The sequence below is a fragment of the Pongo abelii genome, chromosome 2, assembly GCF_028885655.2.
Source record: "Pongo abelii isolate AG06213 chromosome 2, NHGRI_mPonAbe1-v2.0_pri, whole genome shotgun sequence".
In the NCBI taxonomy this organism is placed as follows: Eukaryota; Metazoa; Chordata; class Mammalia; order Primates; family Hominidae; genus Pongo; species Pongo abelii.
The window spans coordinates 206,512,425-206,532,764 of NC_085928.1; the positions used below are offsets into that span (position 1 = coordinate 206,512,425).

At 41.5% G+C, this 20,340-nt stretch overlaps 1 protein-coding gene across 2 annotated transcripts in view; it reads right to left on the reverse strand.

The window, feature by feature from the left end:
- Nucleotides 1–238: 238 nt before the first annotated feature.
- TFRC (transferrin receptor) overlaps nt 239–20,340 on the reverse strand; it is a 32,387-nt gene continuing 12,285 nt past the window's right edge. The window contains exons 7-19 of one of the 2 annotated variants that reach the window (XM_024241180.3): nt 19,897–20,010; nt 18,799–18,897; nt 18,306–18,445; nt 15,676–15,833; nt 14,545–14,664; nt 13,110–13,195; nt 12,836–12,899; nt 10,424–10,491; nt 9,001–9,059; nt 8,711–8,792; nt 5,844–6,065; nt 4,363–4,503; nt 239–3,136 (exon numbers count right to left, since the gene is read on the reverse strand). In XM_024241180.3, coding sequence (XP_024096948.1) covers nt 2,894–3,136; nt 4,363–4,503; nt 5,844–6,065; nt 8,711–8,792; nt 9,001–9,059; nt 10,424–10,491; nt 12,836–12,899; nt 13,110–13,195; nt 14,545–14,664; nt 15,676–15,833; nt 18,306–18,445; nt 18,799–18,897; nt 19,897–20,010 — 1,596 coding nt within the window. In that variant the 3' untranslated portion in view covers nt 239–2,893. 2 annotated transcript variants of the gene reach the window in all.

The window sequence follows — 20,340 nt, forward strand, 5'->3', positions numbered from 1 at the left end:
TTGTCAAAAACCGTAGAACAAACCCTAATGTCAACAGTAGACTAACGATGCTGACGGCACTAATGGTGCGCCCATGTAGGCTGCCCATCGTAACAAATGCACCGCTCTGGCGCAAGGTGTTGACGGTCATGGAGCATGTGTAAGTGGCAGAAACAGTGGGTGTGTGGGAATTCTGTTTAATTTTGCTATGAGCCTAAAACTGCTCTTTTTAAAAAAATTTATCTAAAAAAATGACAACTCAGTGTTTAAGCATTTTATTAAATCAGATAAGGAATCTCCACATTGTTGCACATAACAGCTTTTATACAATGATAAGGACATATCATTTGTTTACAAAGAAAGCCTAAAATTTCAAGAACATTCAAAGAGCTAACACAGTAAAGGTCATGCAAGTTCTAGAATAGTGAATCATGACAGAACTCATTCATTTTATCCTTTACCTCCAAAAGGCCCATCTCCTTAACGAGAAGACATCTCAAGACCAGGAGCTTGTCACTAGTCTGATATTTCATTCAGGAATATTGAGCCTGTTACCACGTACTGGCTTGATAGGAAGTAACTCAACTCTAACTATAGAAAAGGGTTTTCTGAAGAGACTTACTGCTGCAAAATGTATGCCCTGTATTCATATTGTGTTATACTATGAATATGTCACATGCTTTCATTTAAGTATGTATGCAGAATACCCAAACCAGGAATCTCAGCTATGACCTTTTCACTTAGCTACACTAAATGTCAGTCCAAGATAAAAAAGGAGATTAAAGATAAAACTGAAGATTAAAGAGCCTGTGAGTAGTGAAACATTCAAGTGAGGCTGTAAATCTAGGTAAGCGACACTAAGAACCTGAAGAGGCCCTATGAACTTTTTCCTAGGAGGCAGTTTCAAACTGCCCTGTGACAAACAGCTGATCACCACGTTTATAATGATGGTTCACTCACGGAGCTTCGAACTTATTCATACCTACATTTAATTTATCACCACGAATGGGTAGGCAGACGTGTGAAAGACCTTCGGGGGACTCTCCCTCCCCACACCCCCCAAACCTTCTATACAAAGTCCCCCTGCTTTAAGTCAAAAGGTCAATTCTGAATTAAAACTTGTCCGCACTAAGTTTATAGGAGGTAACATGCAAATAAGGTGATAAAGTTAAAATGACTTGTCAATAGCAAACATTATAAATGTGTGCTACTATCTCATTAAGTAGAGGACCTGGAGAAACCATAAAGAACAAAAACCCACGCTAAATTTCAAATTTTGTAGTAATTTCATTTTTACAGTGGTTGAATTTACCCACCAAATGCTTAATGACCACAAAATGTTTCTGCAACTAAAACTAAAAGATAGGGAATTATAAGAGTTGGGATATATGTTAGATACTAACGATCTTCAAGCTTTGAAGATGTCATTGCATGAAGAAAATTATGGGAAACACTGTTCCCGATAATTACTTACACCCTTAGTGTAACATATGGAGATCACTGTCTCCGATACAGACACTGTGGTAGGTAAAAACTACCTTGTTCTTTATACATTATGGAAGACACTGCTCCCGATAATGTGTTAGGATTGTGACAAAGGTACTGGAAATTTTGCAAAATGGGAATTAGAGTTATACCTTGGATAAACTGAGCTATAAAATTTTGCAGGAGTACTACCACAGCCTTTAAGTGACATTTATTTATAACTTGGTCACAATTCATTGCATTTAGGAAAACTAGCATTCTTATCTGGTCAGCCCTCGCTTCTTAGCAACCCCTAATTAAATTTAATTCATCTCTAAATCTTAGCTTCAACTTTATTCAATTACATTTGGCTGGCGGCTGTTTTCTAAAACCCTTAAGTGTTGACCATAAATGCAAAACTTCCAGTATCTGTTGGGTTTTATTAGCAGATGCTGCTTTTATTTAAAAAAAACCGACAGTATAACTGTCATAATTATGGAAGGCACTGCTTCCGATAATTATATTCTATAAAAAAAACACCATTTATAGTGAACTCTGTCACTGATAAATAAACAATAAATATCTCAGTGCCAAAAGGACAGAAAGCTCTCCCCTAAGATTAACACTTTGGCCAAAATTTGGCAGCATATTATTCTTTATAGTCTGACAAACTGAGTCTGCAATTAAACACCTGAAACTGGTTCTCTTTCAATGTGCTTTGGAAGAAACAAAAATAACAAATAACTAAATGGAGGCTTATGGGGGAAGGGACAGAGGAAAAGAAAATATACTAAGTCTTTGGCTTCTGGTCCCCTCTTTTCATAAATGACATCGAGGTTAACATATTAAGGCCTTATTCCTGCAATCAACAGTTGAACCTCATTTTATCCAGCAGAAGGACCTCCATTTCAGACCTCATTGGCAAGAAAACAAGCCCATCTTTTCTGAAAGTTAACTGTTTCTTTCAGGAATGAGGAAACCAGCTACATTCCTTATGGAAAAGCTTAGATCTCATTTGGAGAAGGTCTTTCAACCTGGTATCTCCTATTTAGCATCAAATGAAGTTGGAGGATCACTCGAAGTAAGCGACCACTTACAACCTTCAGCAGAGACCAGCCCTTAGGATTCAGAGAGATCATTCACATAACTGGTTTCTGACATTTTCATTAACAACAGGAAAGAGGCAGTTCCCATTACAAAGCACTTAAAATTCTAGAGATAGGGGATATTCCATCATGGACATTTTTTAAGTGGTTATTCACTTTAACTTGAAGTACAGGTTATCTACCCTGTATTAAAAGCTGCTGCCTAAAGACATCTAGTAGTACCAAGATGATGGGATGGAATTTTAACATTAGGTTTTGTAGCCCTACTGAAAATTTAGCACAATCAGCACAAGTCTAGAAACCAGACTACCCTGCTGTTCTGATGGAAGCTATGGGTATCACATTTAAAACTCATTGTCAATGTCCCAAACGTCACCAGAGAGGGCATTTGCAGCTCCCTGAATAGTCCAAGTAGCTAGAGCCAACTGGTTTCTGAACAGCGTTTCATTAAAAGCACTGTTATTTTGTTTACGCAGTTTCAAGTTCTCCAGTAAAGCTGACAGCGTGTGAGAGCCGGAGCCCCAGAAGACATGTCGGAAAGGAGACTCTTTCGGAGATACGTAGGGAGAGAGGAAGTGATACTCCACCTACGAAAACAACACACGAGGCAATTTACACAGCCCTGTGACTTTTGTAGTAAAACAACTGTTCACTTCAAATGTAAAATGTATCAAATTTAAGAATGCTGATCAGACTTTTTTTTTTTTTTTTGAGACGGAGTTTCACTCTTGTTGCCCAGACTGGAGTGCAACGGCGTGATCTCAGCTCACCGGTACCCTCCACCTCCCGAGTTCAAGCGATTCATGCTGGGATTACAGGCGTGACCCACCGTGCCCGGCTTTTTGTTGTTGTTGAGACAGAGTTTCGCTCTTGTTGCCCAGGGTGGAGTACAATGGCGTGATCTCAGCTCACTGCAACCTCCACCTCCTGGGTTCAAGTAATTCTTCTGCCTCAGCCTCCTGAGCAGCTGGAATTACAGGCATGCACCACCACGCCCGGCTAATTTTTGTATTTTCAGTAGAGATGGGGTTTCTCCATGTTGGTCAGGCCGGTCTTGAACTCCCGACCTCAGGTGATCCACCCGCCTCGGCCTCCCAAAGTGCTGGAATTACAGGCATGAGCCACTTTACCCAGCCAGCTGATCAGACTTTGTATAGCAGGGTAAGGAAAAAAGAATGCTGAGAACCAGGCTAATGCTAATCTTCTAAGGTTAAAATTCTAAAGGAGGCTGGGCACAGCAGCTCACGCCTGTAATACCAGCACTTTGGGAGGCCAAGGCAGGTGGATCACCTGAGGTTGGGAGTTCGAGACCAGCCTGGCTAACATGGTGAAACTCTGTTTCTACTAAAAATACAAAAAATGAACCGGGCGTGGTGTTGGGCACCTGTAATCACAGCTACTCGGGAGGCTGAGGCAGGAGAATCACTTGAACCCGGGAGGCGGAGGGTGCAGTGAGCCGAGATCGTGCCATTGCACTGCGGCTTGGGCAACAACAGTGAAACTCTGTCTCAAAAAAAAAAAAATTTTTTTTAAAGGAAACTGATTCATTTTACAAAAGAAAACTTTAAATGTGTTCAGTTTCTTTTCCCCACTGGAGCATACATGGAAGGTTTACAGCAAGTCTCTTCCAAAAAGACTAGGTTTGACTGAGGTCTGAATTAGACAGCAGAAACAGAAAATGACAGCTAAACCATTAATGCTCCCTTCTTAAAGGAATTCTAGACTCCTAGAGTTTGTCCACTTTGCAGAAGTCTAAGATTTATCAATTATTTTACACATACTTTAGTTCCTCCTTTCCCAAAAGTTCACTTACTCTCATGACACGATCATTGAGTTTCTTCATGACAAATCTGTCTGTTTTCTCAGCATTCCCGAAATCTGTTGTTAGTCTGGAAGTAGCACGGAAAAAGTCTCCACGAGCAGAATACAGCCACTGTAAACTCAGGCCCATTTCCTGAAACAGACATTATTCGCTATGAGAAGTTTTATTTCTAAGGACATTGTTTTGTATGCCTTTCTAATTTAACGTGTGTTAAGTAAGATTCTGATAAAAGGAACTCGCAGATAAGCTCAAGACTCCGAAAGCACCTTGCACAGGGGTTCCAAGCTCTATGGACTGTGATATACACTCATATTTGAGCCCAGCATGTAAGAAAACCATTCTCATTAAGAAATTGAACATAATTATATAATCCTATGTACTATATTGTTTCCAGTTCAATTCTCCTTTTGGGGGAAAACGTCCCTATAGGGGAAAACATTTTGGTTCAATGTACTTCAGGATCTAGTTATTTCCATCTGGTAAGTTCCATTTTCAACAGTTACAATTAGTTTCAAGAAAGACATAAGATGCTGGACGCGGTTGCTCACGCCTGTGATCTCAGCACTTTGGGAGGCCGAGGTGGGTGGATCACCTGAGGTCAGGAGTTCAAGACCAGCCTGGCCAACATGGTAAAACCCTGGCTCTACTAAAAACACGAAAACTATCTGGGCACGGTGGCACACGCCTGTAATCCCAGCTACTCGGGGAGCTGAGGTAGGAGAATCACTTGAACCTGGGAGGTGGAGGTTGCAGTGAGCCGAGATCATGTCATCGCACTCCAGCCTGGGGGACAAGAGCGAGACTTCGTCTCTCAAAAAAAATAAAAATAAAAAAGATATAAAAAGATTCAGTTGTCAGTGATTTACTTCAATTAAGAGATCTGTTAAAAATCAACTCCTAGTACCATAAAACCATCTGGAAGCTACTTTAATATTAGTTTTATTAATTTATTTAGAGATGGGATTTTGCTATGTTGCCTGGGCTGGGCTCCAGCAATCCTCCTGCCTCAGCAGAAGTAGTTGGGGCTATGGGTATGCACCACCTCATCCTGCTTATCAGTTTCATTTAATGGAATATTTGAATTTTAGATGCGCAGATCAATACGAGATAGAATACTGCTAGCTGTGCTGTCTTTCCATCTGTGTCACACCCGAGAGGCACACAGCCCAACTCCTTGCTGAGATCTTCATATTCCGTGTCCTACTGACGGGCTGCCTGGGAGACATGAGTGACAGAAAACCTGACACTGCTCTGGATTCTGAAACACTTGCTGAGCTCTGTCCTAGGTCTCTAATCCACAGCCTCCCGACTTCTCTCAAACAAGTTACCAATTCTACATACAATTATACCTCAGTTCACTTTAAAATGTACTATGGCTACAATCACCCTTCCAACAGGAACACAAAGGAACACATCACACTTCAAAATACTTGACATTCAGCAATAAAAACATAATTGGAATCAGTGCTCACCTTTATGTCTGCTCTGTATTGGTTCAGATCCCTCACAAATGAAAGCAGTTGGCTGTTGTACCTCTCATAGTCCAGGTTCAATTCAACGTCATGGGTTAGTTTAATCATGAACTGACCAGCGACCTCTGCAGCTGCTCGTGCCACTTTGTTCAACTCAGGAATCCTCTCAATCAGCTCCTTATAGGTGTCCATGGTGGTACCCAAATAAGGATAATCTGTGTCCTGCAAGAAAATGCGAGGCTATGGTACTCACATGAGTTCTAAGAGCAAGAGCCTCACATTCTGGCTTCGCCATCGAGGTAACAATAACTACAGTTCCCCCCTTGCTTCTAACATATTCCTACCCCAATTTACCCCAATTTTATCTCATTATCTGCTGCTTTAAGTACATTCTTGCTACTTCTCCGAATCTAACCTACTCCTAGAGTGACTACTTTCTTCCAGGTTCTACAGAATCCCTGTTCTATCATATCATATGCCCTGAATAGACTTCTAGCCAAATTCCTTAAGGCTGTATGTTTTTCTCTCTGGGAAGTTTGGGCCTTTATCAATGAAAAAAGAGAACACAGATGAAACATACCTTGAGACGAGGTCTGTCTGTCACCCAGGCTAGAGTGCAGTGATGCAATCACGGCTCCCCACAGCCTTGAGACGAGGTCACTCTGTCACCCAGGCTGAAGTGTGGTGATGCAATCATGGCTCCCAGCAGCCTTAAGCTCCTGGCTCAAGTGACCCCCCCTGCCTCAGCCTCCCAAGGAGCTGGGACTACAGATGCATGCCACTGGGCCAGCTTAATTAAAAAAATTTTTTGTAGAGATATAGTCTAGGCACGTTACCCAGGCTGGTCTCACTCCTGGCCTCAAGTGATCCGCCCACCTCAGCCATCCAATGTGCCGGAATTATAGTTCTGAGTTACTGCACCCAGCCTGATGAAAATACTGTTCAGCTGGACTGTCCAATAGATAGCCACTGCTCAATCACTCAAGAAATTCAGCCTCGGTTTTTTTGTTGTTGTTGTTAGACAATCTTGCTCTGTTGCCCAGGCTAGAGTGCAATGGCGCGATCTCGGCTCACTACAACCTCTGCCCCCTGGGTTCAAGCGATTCTTCCACCTCAGCCTCCTGAGCAGCTGGGATTATAGGCATGTGCCACCATACCCAGCTAATTTTTTTGTATTTTTAGTAGAGATGGGGTTTAACCATGTTGGCCAGGCTGGTCTTGAACTCCTGACCTCAAGTGATCCACCCGCCTTGGCCTCCGAAATGCTGGGATTACAGGTATGACCCACCACACTCCGCCAAGCCTCATTATTAAAACTCATAAAGAAGTTTTAGCAATAAACTCAAATGCTAATTAAGCTAATTGAGATTAACAAGTCTGTGTTAAAACTGATAATGAAGGAACACGCAATAATTACACGTGTATAACTTCTTTTTTTTTTGAGACAGGGTCTTGCTCTGTCACCCAAGCTGGAGTGCAGTGGCTCCATCTCAGCTCACTGCAACCTCTGCCTCCCAGGTTCAAGCAATTCTCCTGCCTCAGCCTCCTGAGTAGCTGGGGTTACAGGCACGCACCACCATGTCCGACTAATTTTTGTATTTTTAGCAGAGACGGGGTTTCACCATTTTGGTCAGGCTAGTCTCAAACTCCTGACTTCGTAATCCGCCTTCCTAGGCCTCCCAAAGTGCTGGGATTAAGTGAGGAGACCACCCCTCATACTGTCTTACGCGCAATTTCTGCCTCCAAAGAAAGAAGAAGTAAAAACTAAAAGGCAGAGGCAGACAGCCCAGCGCCACCGCACCCTGGGCCTGGTTAAAGATCAAGCCCTGACCTAACCGGCTATGTTATCTATAGATTCCAGACATTGTATGGAAAAGCACTGTGAAAATCCCTGTCCTGTTCTGTTCTGTTCTAATTACCGGTGCATGCAACCCCCAGTCACGTACCCCCTGCTTGCTCAATTGATCACGACCCTCTCACGCAGACCCCCGTAGTTGTAAGCCCTTAAAAGAGTCAGGAATTGCTCACTCGGGGAGCTCAGTTTTTGGAGACGCAAGTTTTGCCAAAGCTCCTGGCCAAATAAAGCCCCTCCTTCTTTAACTCGGTGTCTGAGGGGATTTGTCTGCGGCTTGTCCTGCTACAGGATTACAGGCGTGAGCTACCACATCCAGCACATGTGTATAACTTCTCAAAACATTTTAAGCACTGCAGTAAACTTGGTCTCAAAGTTGACACAAGAAGATCCATGGCCAGGTGCATTAAGTAGCTCTTGCCTATAATCCAAACAGTTTGGAGGCTGAAGAGGGAGGACTGCTTGAGGCTGCAGTGAGCCATGATCGGGCCACTGCACCCCAGCCTGGGTGACAGAGCAAGTCACCATTGTCAAAAAAAAAAAACAAAACCCCAACAACTAAGATATGTGCAAGTTGTCAAAATCAAAATGGAGTCACTAGTGTTAACAAAAATGCAACCCTGAAGAGAAGGGTCTCATCCTTGTATGTCTGATGACAAGGACTAAGGGTTGTTTTTTTTTTCCCCTTTTTACAAAAACTACAACCTTACACAAAGGCCACTGCAACCTTGCACCAAAAAAATTCTCTTGTGAGAAAATCTGCCTAGCAACTGCCTGTCAACCTTGGACTGGTGTCATCCTTGTTATTGATCTTGGTAGCCAAGAATAATTACCTCAAAATAATTTTGTAATCCTCGTCATTTGTCCTTTAAAAACTTGTTTTCCTTTACCTCTCTGAATATGTACATAGTTGACTATAGCACAGGCATTCCCACTGCAATGCCCTATTCCCAAATAAAGATCACTTCCTTTTAGAGAGCCTCTCTCCATTTGTCATTTAAATGAACAGACTTACCTCACAAAAACAGAAAGAAACTGCTGGGATTCCAGAATATGCAAGGAAAGGGAAAGCAGCATTGTCTAAAGTGAGTTTCTCACTGCAAAGAGAAAGAATGTGTCTTTAGAAAGTGTTCTAAAGAATAGACTGTTCTATCATGCTAGTCCCCCCATCCAAAATAAATTATTTAGTTGAATATCTTTAGGTGTAAGTAAGTTCAATGAAAGGACAGATTTAGATTCTACCTAACGTAGTAGGTAGACTCTCTGCTTTTCTATTAGTTTGTTCATTCACTTTTCTCAACTTACACTTTGCTGGCCCAGTTGCTGTCCTGATATAGAGATTGCCCAGTAACCGGATGTTTCACCTGTAAGATAAGAAATTATCATTAAAACTAACCTTTTGGAACTTATTTATTCAGGCTAGTCACTAACATGTTACTCTATAAAAATTTATAAATAGAAAACTTGTATTATATCTTCTTGAAAAGAAATTATTTATGATAGTTAAAACAATCTCAACTTTAAGTTATTACTAACTAGGCTCATGTTGTCAGTTCCTTTAGTTATGGTGAGGAAAAAATGTTTTCTTCTTAATTAACATTTTAAAAGTGGGCCTAGGCCGGGCGGGGTAGTTCACACCTGCAATCCCAACACTTTGGGAGGCCGAGGTGTGAGGATCACTTGAGCCCAGAAGTTTGAGACTAGCCTGGGCAACACAGCAAGACTTTGTCTCTTTAAAAAACAAACAAACAAACAAACAAACAAAAAACAAAAAAAGGAAAAAAAAAACAAACAAAAAAAAGCCGGGCGCGGTGGCTCACACCTGTAATCCCAGCACTTTGGGGGGCCGAGGTCAAGAGATCATGACGTCAAGGGATTGAGACCATCCTGGCCAACATGGCGAAACCCCATCTCTACTAAAAATACAAAAATTAGCCAGGTGTGGTGGTGTGCACCTGTAGTCCCAGCTCCTCGGGAGGCTGAGGCAGGAGAATCACTTGAACCCAGGAGTTGGAGGCTGCAGTGAGCCAAGATCACACCATTGCACTCCAGCCTGGCGACAGAGTGCAACAAACAAACAAACAAACAAAACCACGGTGGCTTACCCATAATTGTAAAAGCCCTCTCTGGGCTTCATACTATGCCTATCTTGTTTCTGTTTCTTCCTTCTAGTACATCTTATGCCACCAACCTAACTGGCAAATTCATTATCACCTTGCTTGAGATCCTATAATCCCTAGTATCTCTTGGGATCAAGGCCAATCAATGTCTGCTATCTGACCTGTTTCTAACTTTACTCACTCCAATATACAGCCTCTAATCCCATTAGGCAAATATTTTCTTTCATATGCTCTCCCTCATTCAAAACTATGGTAATTCTTTATTCAGTGAATATTTCGTCCGGCCTTCTCAAAGTTTAGTTCAAGTTGATTTAAGCCTTCCTTAGCATTGTGACTCTATAGACAATCCCCTGCGGGCACCTGCACTACAGCTCAGGCCTCATGGCATTTTGTTATATATTCCTAAATAGACAACATATTCTTTAAGATTGGAGCCCTCATCTCATATGGTTCAATAGGCAAGTATCCCTTAAATAATGCTGCTATAAAATTTATTCTCAATTTCTATTTTTTGTTACTGACTACGGTTTACATATCAGTGTTTTTTATCTCAGGTCGATTCAACAAAAAATTAAGTCATACATTTTTGTAATGAGGTATATACTCACATTTTGCATTGTTTTCTCAATAAGTGTATACAACAGTGGGCTGGCAGAAACCTTGAAGTTGCTGGTACCTGAAAATAAATTATTTTATCATTGCCCCTTCTCCATTCCAGTAATTTTCACACTGCTACTTCTACAACTATAAGTACTTGACAAATAAGACAGTAATCTAGATCAGTGGTCCTATGCAACAACTATCCCATTCATCAAGTAGACAAAAGTAATTTTGGTATCAAGCTCTTTAGCAACTATGCTAACTTGACTCAAGTGAGGCTCATACTACTCCTTGAGTTTACATACTTTAATCCAAGTGATCTTTTTTAAAAATATCAGAGCAGTTAGGCCGGGCATGGTGGCTCACGCCTATAATCCCAGCACTTTGGGAGGCCCAGGAGGGCAGATTACGAGGTCAGGAGATCAAGACCATCTTGGCTGGCATGGTGAAACCCCGTCTCTACTAAAAATACAAAAAATTAGCCAGGCATGGTGGCGGGCACCTGTAGTCCCAGCTACTCAGAAGGCTGAGGCAGGAGAATGGCGTGAACCCGGGAGGCAGAGCTTGCAGTGAGCTGGGATGGCGCCACTGCACTCCAGCCTGGGTGACAAAGCGAGACTCCGTCTCAAAAAAAAAAAAAAAAAAAAAAAAAAAAAAATCAGAAATCAGAGCAGTTTTAGGTTCAGCAGCAAAATTAAGAGAAAGGTACCTAGGTCCCATAAATCCACTGCCCCCACACATGTGCGGCCTCCCCCATTAGCAATTTCATGTTTAACTTTCTGGTTAGAGCTATATATAGTATGCTTGCTATACTCAGCACATTCTGCGGCAAACATACAACAGGGAAATAACTAACCTAGAGAGGTTTAATTATAACTCTTTCCTTTTTTCCCCCATGTAGATATTTCACTATTCTCAGTTCATCAGCTACATCTGCACTTTCTTTTTTACCCCATTCCTGTTGAATGTACAGCTGCACTTTAAATAACATTCAAACTTTTTGTCAATTTTCTGCTGCCAGTGAACATTCACTCTTCTAGAAGTTTCATTATCCAATATTTCTATCAGTGATGCCACAACGTAACAGGATATGAATTACTCTCTAAGTACCATTCTATACGGATAGTTTAGTGTCTTCTCACCTCAATAACCAGACTTATGGTCCTAAAACTTTAGTTCATCAGAATTACCTGGAATGCTTGTTAAAGTTTTTTGTTTATTTGTTTGGGTTTTTTTGCTTCAGGATACTTTGTCCTTAAGAAAATAATAGGTTTTTATTCCCCAAGGGTTGCCAAAAAAAAAAGCCCAGTTGTTTTGTTTGTTTTTTTGAGATGGAGTCTCGCTCTGTCGCCCAGGCTGGAGTGCAATGGCACCATCTTGGCTCACTGCAACCCCTGCCTCCCGGGTTCAAGTGATTCTCCTGCCTCAGCCTCCTGAGTAGCTGGGATTACAGGTGCTCGCCACCACGCCCGGCTAATTTTTGTATTTTTAATAGAGACAGGGTTTCACCATGTTGGCCAGGCTGGTCTCGAACTCCTGACCTCAGGTGATCCGCCTGCCTTGGCCTCCCAAGTGCTGGGATTACAGGCGTGCACCACCGCACCCAGCCCAAAAAGCCCAGTTTTTAGATCAACACTCCCATTTCTGACTCAAAGGTCTGGGGTGGACCTGAAAGTTTACATTTGTAGCAGTTCCTGATGCTACTAATCTGGGGACCACATTGAGCACTACCCACTGCTCTAGACAAGGCAGTCTGTGCTCACTGTGTAACTTGACCGACTATTTAAAGGAAGGTTAAGATACAGGCTGAGGGCAATGGCTCATGCCTGTAACCACAGCATTTTGGGCAGCTGAAGTAGAATGCCTGAACTCAGGAGTTTGAGACCAGCCTGGGCAACATGGCAAAACCCCATCTCTACAAAAAAAATTAGCCAGGTGGCTGAAGTGGGAGGATCACCTGAGCCCAGGAGGTCAAGGCTGCAGTGAGCCAAGATTGTGCCACTGCACTCTAGCCTGGGCAATAGAGGAGACCCTGTCTCAAAAAAAAAAAAAAAAAAAAGCTTTCTTCCACTTCAAAGTAGTTTACCTGGCCAGGCACGGTGGCCCACGTCTGTAATCCCAGGCCAAGGCAGGCAGGTCGCCTGAGGTCAGGAGTTCGAGACCATCCTGGCCAACATAGTGAAGCCCCGTCTCTACTAAAAATACAAAAAATTAGCTGGGTGTGGTAGTGAGCACCTGTAATCCCAGCTACTCAGGAGGCTAAGGCAGGAGAATCGCTTGAATCTGGGAGACAGAGATTGCACTGAGCCAAGATCGTGCCATTGCACTCCAGCCTGGGCGACAAGAGCAAAACTCCATCTCAAAAAAAAAAAAAAAAAGTTTACCTGAATTCATAAACAGCTAATGAAAGGGATACTTACCAAGAACCGCTTTATCCAGATTAATATAAGTGAAAGCCTTTAAATGCAGGGACGAAAGGTATCCCTAGAAGAGAAGGGAGAACACTAATAAGTATAAATCTGTTTATGTATCACATACAGTAGCATTAGGGATTCATTTTCAATTCTGGACTCTATTGAGACTAAACGCAAAGGCAAAAATGGTAAAATCAAACCTATAAAAACATCATTTCTGGAGGACAGCTTAAGCCCACAAGCTCAGGTGTCCAATATGGAAATGGATGATAAAGAATACCTCTAGCCATTCAGTGGCACCAACCGATCCAAAGTCTCCAGCACTCCAACTGGCAAAGATAATGCTTCTGCTGGGCTGAAACCCATCTGAAAGAGAAGAAAGTTAGCTTTACCTTAGGAAAGGTTATACACAGACAAGGATGGAAGGTATCCCACTTAAGATGAATCAGAAGGTCTAATTCCAAGATAGCAGATTCCAAAATCTTTTTTTTTCTGAGCCAAAAAAGAAAAAAAAATACTAACAAAATATTTTTTTGAGACCCCAGGTAAAAGAATAAAAGAATAGGAATAATTTTTTTTTAAGTAACCTACAAAGAGCAAGATAGGAGATCTGCAAATAAGATTTCGAGTACATAGCAGGGGCCAGTAGTCACCCTTTTACAATTTCATTCTTGGAGTTTCATTCTTGGAGTTCCTTAACTTCTGGACCCAGAGATCATTGAAAACAGTGTAAGCATGATGATGCACATCTTGAGAAAAATTTTCAGAGGTAAATCCAAACACTGGATTTTTAAAAAATAATTCTAAAATAAAATAAAAACTCACAAATTTAAGTTACAAGAGGAGTTTGCAGAGAAACTACATTTGTGACAGCGCCTTTTACGTGTATCACACTGCCCTCCATCCCGCCCACTTCCCTCAGTGTATCTTTTTCTGTATTAAAGTTAAGCATTGCAGTTTGCCCTATGACCCAAAGATTCAAGAGTGTGATGTGATTTTGAATGTGTGGGTGGGTAGGAGTGTGAAAGAGTGGCAAGTAGGACAGAAAGGCTCAAAAATGAACAAAAGAGGCGGGGCACGGTGGCTCACTAGCAGCATTTTGGGAGGCTGAGGCGGGTGAATCACATGAGGTCAGGAGACCAGCCTGGCCAACATGGTGAAACCCCGTCTCTAGTAAAAATACAAAAATTAGCCGGGCGTGGTGGTGGGTGCCTGTAATCCCAGCTACTCAGGAGAATTGCTTGAAGTCTGGAGGCAGCAGTTGCAGTGAGCTGAGATCACACCACTGCACTCCAGCCTGGGCAACAGAGTGAAACTCTGTCTCAAAAAATAAATAAATGAATAAACAGAACAAAATTTCAATAGCTGTTAGGCCTCAGTACATGAGTAGAGGTATGCTACTGCTTTCAAATAGATTGCTTAGGGACTATGATCCGCCTTATCACTCTGGATCCACCAAACTAAGCACTAGGGCTCAATAACTCCACTGTCTCAAAGAAACTGGTGATTTTTAGCACAGCTAAAACACTTTATGGAAAGCTGTTTCAAAGGAAAAGGCAGCTACAACAAAAGACAATCTGCCTTGTATTTAAGAACTAGAGTCTAGCATGAGAGAACCATAGGAATGCAGGCAAAGTGAGCAAAGCACAGTATATTAACATCTAGAACTGTATGTAGTGCACCAATAGTCTAAGGAATCAAAATATGTACTCTACCTTTTAAGACCATATCTGAGAACATCTCGGCAAGTTTCAATAGGAGAGCTGTGCCTACACCGGATTTTGCAGCTCCAGGGCCCCATGCATCTCTCTGGGCCCCAACTACAACATAGTGATCTTTAAAAAAAGAAAAAAGAGGAAGAAAGAACTTACATAATCAGCTTCTAAACTTTTCTAGAATTAGCACATCAGTAGAAAGGTAAAAGTGCAGTATATGTATTAAGGATAAAAGAGCCTTACTTCAAATCTGACTAAAAACTCTGGCAGTTAAAAATTCACATGAGAATATTAATTTTACCTTACTAGTAGAGCTACTTTTTTCCTACACTACTAATTAAATTTACTGACTACTTAAGTCCAAGGACTTATTTCTTAGTAAGTGTTGGCTATTTGATTGCATTTAAAGTTAACTCCAGGGACTGGCAAACTACAGCCCGCACGCCCACTCACTACGTGCAGTCTGTGCCTGTTTTCTTGCTCCCACAGAGTTGAACAGCTAAAAGAGAGACTGTATAGCCTGCAAAAGGTTTATTATCTGCCCCCTTAAGAAATTTGCTTATCACTGGTCTAGTCAATAACTTAGAATAGATTTTCTAGTCATAATGGTCAATTTTTAACAAGAATTTCCTAGGGCCTTATTACCTCCCAATAAAACTGACACATAGGCTGGGCGCGGTGGCTCACGCCTGTAATCCCAGCACTTTGGGAGGCTGAGGCAGGCAGATCACCTGAGGTCAGGAGCTCTGACCTCATGGAGCCCGACCAACATGGAGAAACCGTGTCTCTACTAAAAATACAAAATTAGCCAGGTGTGGTGGTGCATGCCTGTAATCCCAGCTACTGGGGAGGCTGAGGCAGGAGAATGGCTTGAACCTGGGAGGTAGAAGTTGCAGTCAGCCGAGATCACGCCACTGCACTCCAGCCTGGGGAGCAAGAGTGAAACTCCTTCTCAAAAAAAAAAAAAAAAAAAAAAAGAAACTGACACATAAACAATTCACTTTAGGACAGACAAGATTGAGCACTTCATAAAACCAAGCCAAGCCAGCATTCCTACACTCCCTCCTTCTCTAGCCACATCCTTAAGAACAGCAAAGAAAACAAAAAAAAAGTGGGGGGGTGGGTCTTTACCTGGTTCTACAAAGCCTTTAATAACTCCAAAGATGTTAAGAATTTTTATCTCTTTCAGCACATTGCTCACAGTGAGCTTCACATTCTTGCTTTCTGAGGTTACCATCCTACATGTAGAATCTGTTTTCCAGTCAGAGGGACAGTCTCCTTCCATATTCCTAGAATCAGAAAGCAGGCGTAAGTTCTGAGTTATTGTTCCTTGCCCAAGGTTTACTTCTGTCCAGTGAAGCTATAGATTAAGAGGACATATAAACAAAACTTACTCTTGGCCCGGCGCAGTGGCTCACCCCTGTAATCCCAGCACTTTGGGAGGCCGAGGCAGGTGGATCACAAGGTCAGGAGTTCAAGACCAGCCTGACCAACATGGTGAAACCCCGACTCTACTAAAAATACAAAAATCAACTGGGCATGGTGGCGTGCGCCTGTAATCCCAGCTACTAAGGAGGATGAGGAGGAGAATCACTTGAACCTGGGAGGCGGAGGCTGCAGTGAGCCGAGATCACGCCACTGCACTCCAGCCTGGGCAACAGAGCACAATTCCTGTCTCAAACAAAACAGAACAAAACAAAACAAAACAAAATGAAAACAAAAAAAACCTTACTCTCTAGTGGTGAACCATTTGCATCTTACTTTGATCTGTAGACGGCCAATTGAAAACCATTAATTAAGCAATATTTTAAAACACTTCTCTAACTATGCCTTTCTGCCAGACATAGTTACGTAGTTTATATTTGGAATACATACCAAGATGGACTCAAAATGAAGTTCTTCTAATATATAAAAGAATATTAATACATTTTTATGTTTCCCAACTGTCACCACTAACAAGGATAGTACACATTCTTAGCTCAGTTATAAAAAATATTCCTCAGCTGGGTGCGGTGGCTCACGCCTCTAATCCCAGCACTTTGGAAGGCTGAGGCAGAATTCCTTGAACCCAGGAGGTGGAGGTTGCAGTGAGCCAGGATCACGCCACTGCACTCCAGCCTGGGCAACAGAGTGAGACTGTCAAACAAACAAAAATCCTGTGCTTCCCCTAATTCCTCTGTGTTACCCAAATAATAGCTGCTTCTAAGGGGGCTTACTTACATAAATACAGGTTGAAATATTATTACTCCCCTACTACATAAGGATAAGATGGGATGCTGGCTTCACAGGTTGGTTACAACTTGTAGGTGGTAGGTAGAATGAGTCAATAAAAATCACCCATGCTAAATGCCTCTTAGCATTATCAATAGTCATGGTATGTCATACACTCCTTCCCATGCTAAATGCCTCTTAGCATTATCAATAGTCGTCATATGTTACACACTCCTCCTCATGCTAAATGCCTCTTAGCATTATCAATAGTCATGGTATGTTACACACTCCCCTATGCTAAATGCCTCTTAGCGTTATCAATAGTCATGGTATGTTACGCACTCCTTCCCATGCTAAATGCCTCTTAGTGTTATCAATAGTCATCATATGTTACACACTCCTTCCCATGCTAAATGCCTCTTAGCATTATCAATAGTCATGGTACGTTACACACTCCTCTATGCTAAATGCCTCTCAGCGTTATCAGTAGTCATGGTATGTTACGCACTCCTTCCCATGCTAAATGCCTCTCAGCGTTATCAATAGTCGTCATATGTTACACACTCCTTCCCATGCTAAATGCCTCTTAGCATTATCAATAGTCATGGTATGTTACACACTCCTTCCCATGCTAAATGCCTCTTAGCGTTATCAATAATCATGGTATGTTACACACTCCCCTATGCTAAATGCCTCTTAGCATTATCAATAGTCATGGTATGTTACGCACTCCCCTATGCTAAATGCCTCTCAGCATGATCAACAGTCATGGTATTTCATATACTCCTTATATACAGATGTTCTTCATTTGAGACTATCAAGTAGAATATATTTTCACTATCCAATTATGTTAAAGAAACAGGATCAGAGAGCCTATGTCATACAGGAGATAAATGCTTTCATAAAGGTCTGAAATTAGATCTCCATCCTATAATAACAGGAAAGGATAAATATGTCCACATCCAAATCAAAATTAATGCTACGTACTCTAATGGAACTGGGCTGTGTTTTTAAAGAGAGACACTAATGCTACAGGGAGGATATCCAGAGGAGCAAGCCACTACCATAAATGGTTTCTCTGGAAACCATCATGAGAAGCAAGGCTTCTCAATCTATAGACAAGGTAACTGGAATCATACTGTATTGCTTAGAAGAAAAATCCAGACAAATGGATGTTTCAAGGAATAGGATTTTATCCCAATATGAATTCTAACAGATTCTCTCCACTAACTGAATGGGTTGCCATAGGCATCGTGCTTCAACACAGAAGTACTTGAGCAGAAGCTATGCCAGGAATCCTGCACAAGGAATTCACCGGGTTTATAAGTCTCCTTATTCTCCTGCATTGTTTATAAGTCCAAAGTCCATTATTAACATCTCTTTATAGAGAAAAATTCATTTTTATCTGTACCAAGGTAACAGCTAACCATCCTCCAAATTCCCAAATGTGGAAAATTATAATCATGTTTAACATTTTAATCAACATATTACTGCTCTTCCCTAATCATAAAACCTCACTATGCAAGGACCACTTTCAAATAAAAACTTACCCAAACAGCTTTTCTGCGGCAGCTCTGGAGATTGTCTGGACGGGTATATTAGGCAATCCTGATGACCGAGATGGTGGAAACTGAGTGTGATTGAAGGAAGGGAATCCAGGTGTGTAAGGGTCACCTGTCCCCAGATGAGCCTAGGAAAACAAAAGAGCAATCCACTCCATCACATACTTCCTCAAAAGTTCTCTGTAAGATTCAGATTTGGTATAAGGCTACAGCACAACCTTAGTTTACCAACTTGAAGCCTCAAAAATCTGAGTGGCTCTACAATGTGACTCCTGTTTTCATGGCACATGGAAATTCTCAATTCAAGGCACTATTGATTAAGTACTTTTAGCAACAAATAATAAAGCTTCAAAGTCAATGTAATCTATCTTCTTGCTTACTGCTAACGCCCTCCCAGAAAAAAGAGCATTTAAGGAAGACACAGTGCTATTTCTAATACAGGAATCCAAGAACAACTCAAAGAACTCAAAAAATAACTCACATGTCCAAAGAATGAAAGTTCTGCGTTAACAATGGGAAATTTAGTCTGGTCCATGTATATCAAGACACCAATTGCATTTAAGCTTTCAGCATTTGCAACCTAAAAGAAAACATATAAAGCTCAGAAAATGAAGATCTGATCATACGAAATGAGAATACATCCTGGACATTATGCTAAAAGCCAAATGGTTACAGAGGACTAAACTTATAATACTTCCAAATATTTCAAATTGTTTATCTGGTAATTTGTTAATTGTTTCCTGAAAAATTAACTCACTTGTTTGCAAAATAAGAAGAATAACAGGCCGGGAGCGGTGGCTCACGCCTGTAATCCCAGCAATTTGGGAGGCCGAGGCAGGTGGATCACCTGAGGTCAGGAGTTCAAGACCAGCCAGGCCAACATGGTGAAACCCTGTCTCTACTAAAAATGCAAAAATTAGCCAGGCATGGTGGTGGGCACCTGTAATCCCAGCTACTCGGAAGGCTGAGGCAGGAGCATCACTTGAACCTGGGAGGCAGAGGTTGCAGTGAGCTAAGATCACGCCACTGCACTCCAGCCAGGGTGACAAGAGATTCCGTCTCAAAAAAAAAAAGAAAAGAAAAATAACAAAAACCCATCTAAGACAACCACTTTTTTGAGTCTCCTCACTCTGTCACTCAGGCCGTAGTGGCATAAGTCACATCTCACAAGCTCCAGGGCTCAAGCAGTCCTCCCACCTCAGCCTCCCAAAGTGTTGGGATTACAGGTGTGAGCCCTGCCACTTTTTTAAAAATGCAGAAATCACCACTGTCTTTTGATATGTTCCACTCTAGTTCCTTGTGTATGTTTGGCTATTAATTTTCCTTTTTATAAAACATACTTTTAGCTGAATTCTGTGTATGCGTAAAACATACAGAGAAATAGCTTTCACTTAAGCACTTCTGATTAGGTAAGTGGAACTTACTTCATTTGTTGAGCATTTTAATAAATTATATTATCTGGTATGAGAGTTTAAGATTGCTGGTTTTCAGAACGTGAGAATATTAACAAGAAATATCACTTACCTGAAGAGTAAGATACCAAAGTACTGTATTTAATATTATAATAACTCATACTCACCTTTTCTGCAAAGGTGATTTTCCCTGCTCTGACAATCACTATAGATCCATTCACAGGAGTGTCTAAATCCTCAAAATCTTTTTTAGTACCAAAATTAGCATGGACCAGTTTACCCTAGAACAAAGACATTAGATTTAATGAGCAATATGGTATCGGAACAGCTCTAAAATCTTTAGACAGAAGAGTGTTATAGATCAAACCTAAGACAGGCAACCCAAGTAAGAGATAAAAGGAGGCCAAGGCCTAAAAAAGACATGAGTTCTAAAAAACTTTGCAACTTTTAGGTCAGAGCTATTGGAATAAAATAAAGATTTTTGGCCTCCTATGTCTTTCATGCTTTTATCCCATGCTGCCTTTCATCTGAAGGGCATTTAGATTAAAGAGGCCCATGTAAACTGGTCATGGGACTGGAGGCCTGGAACAATCTTAGCCTTGAGGACATCA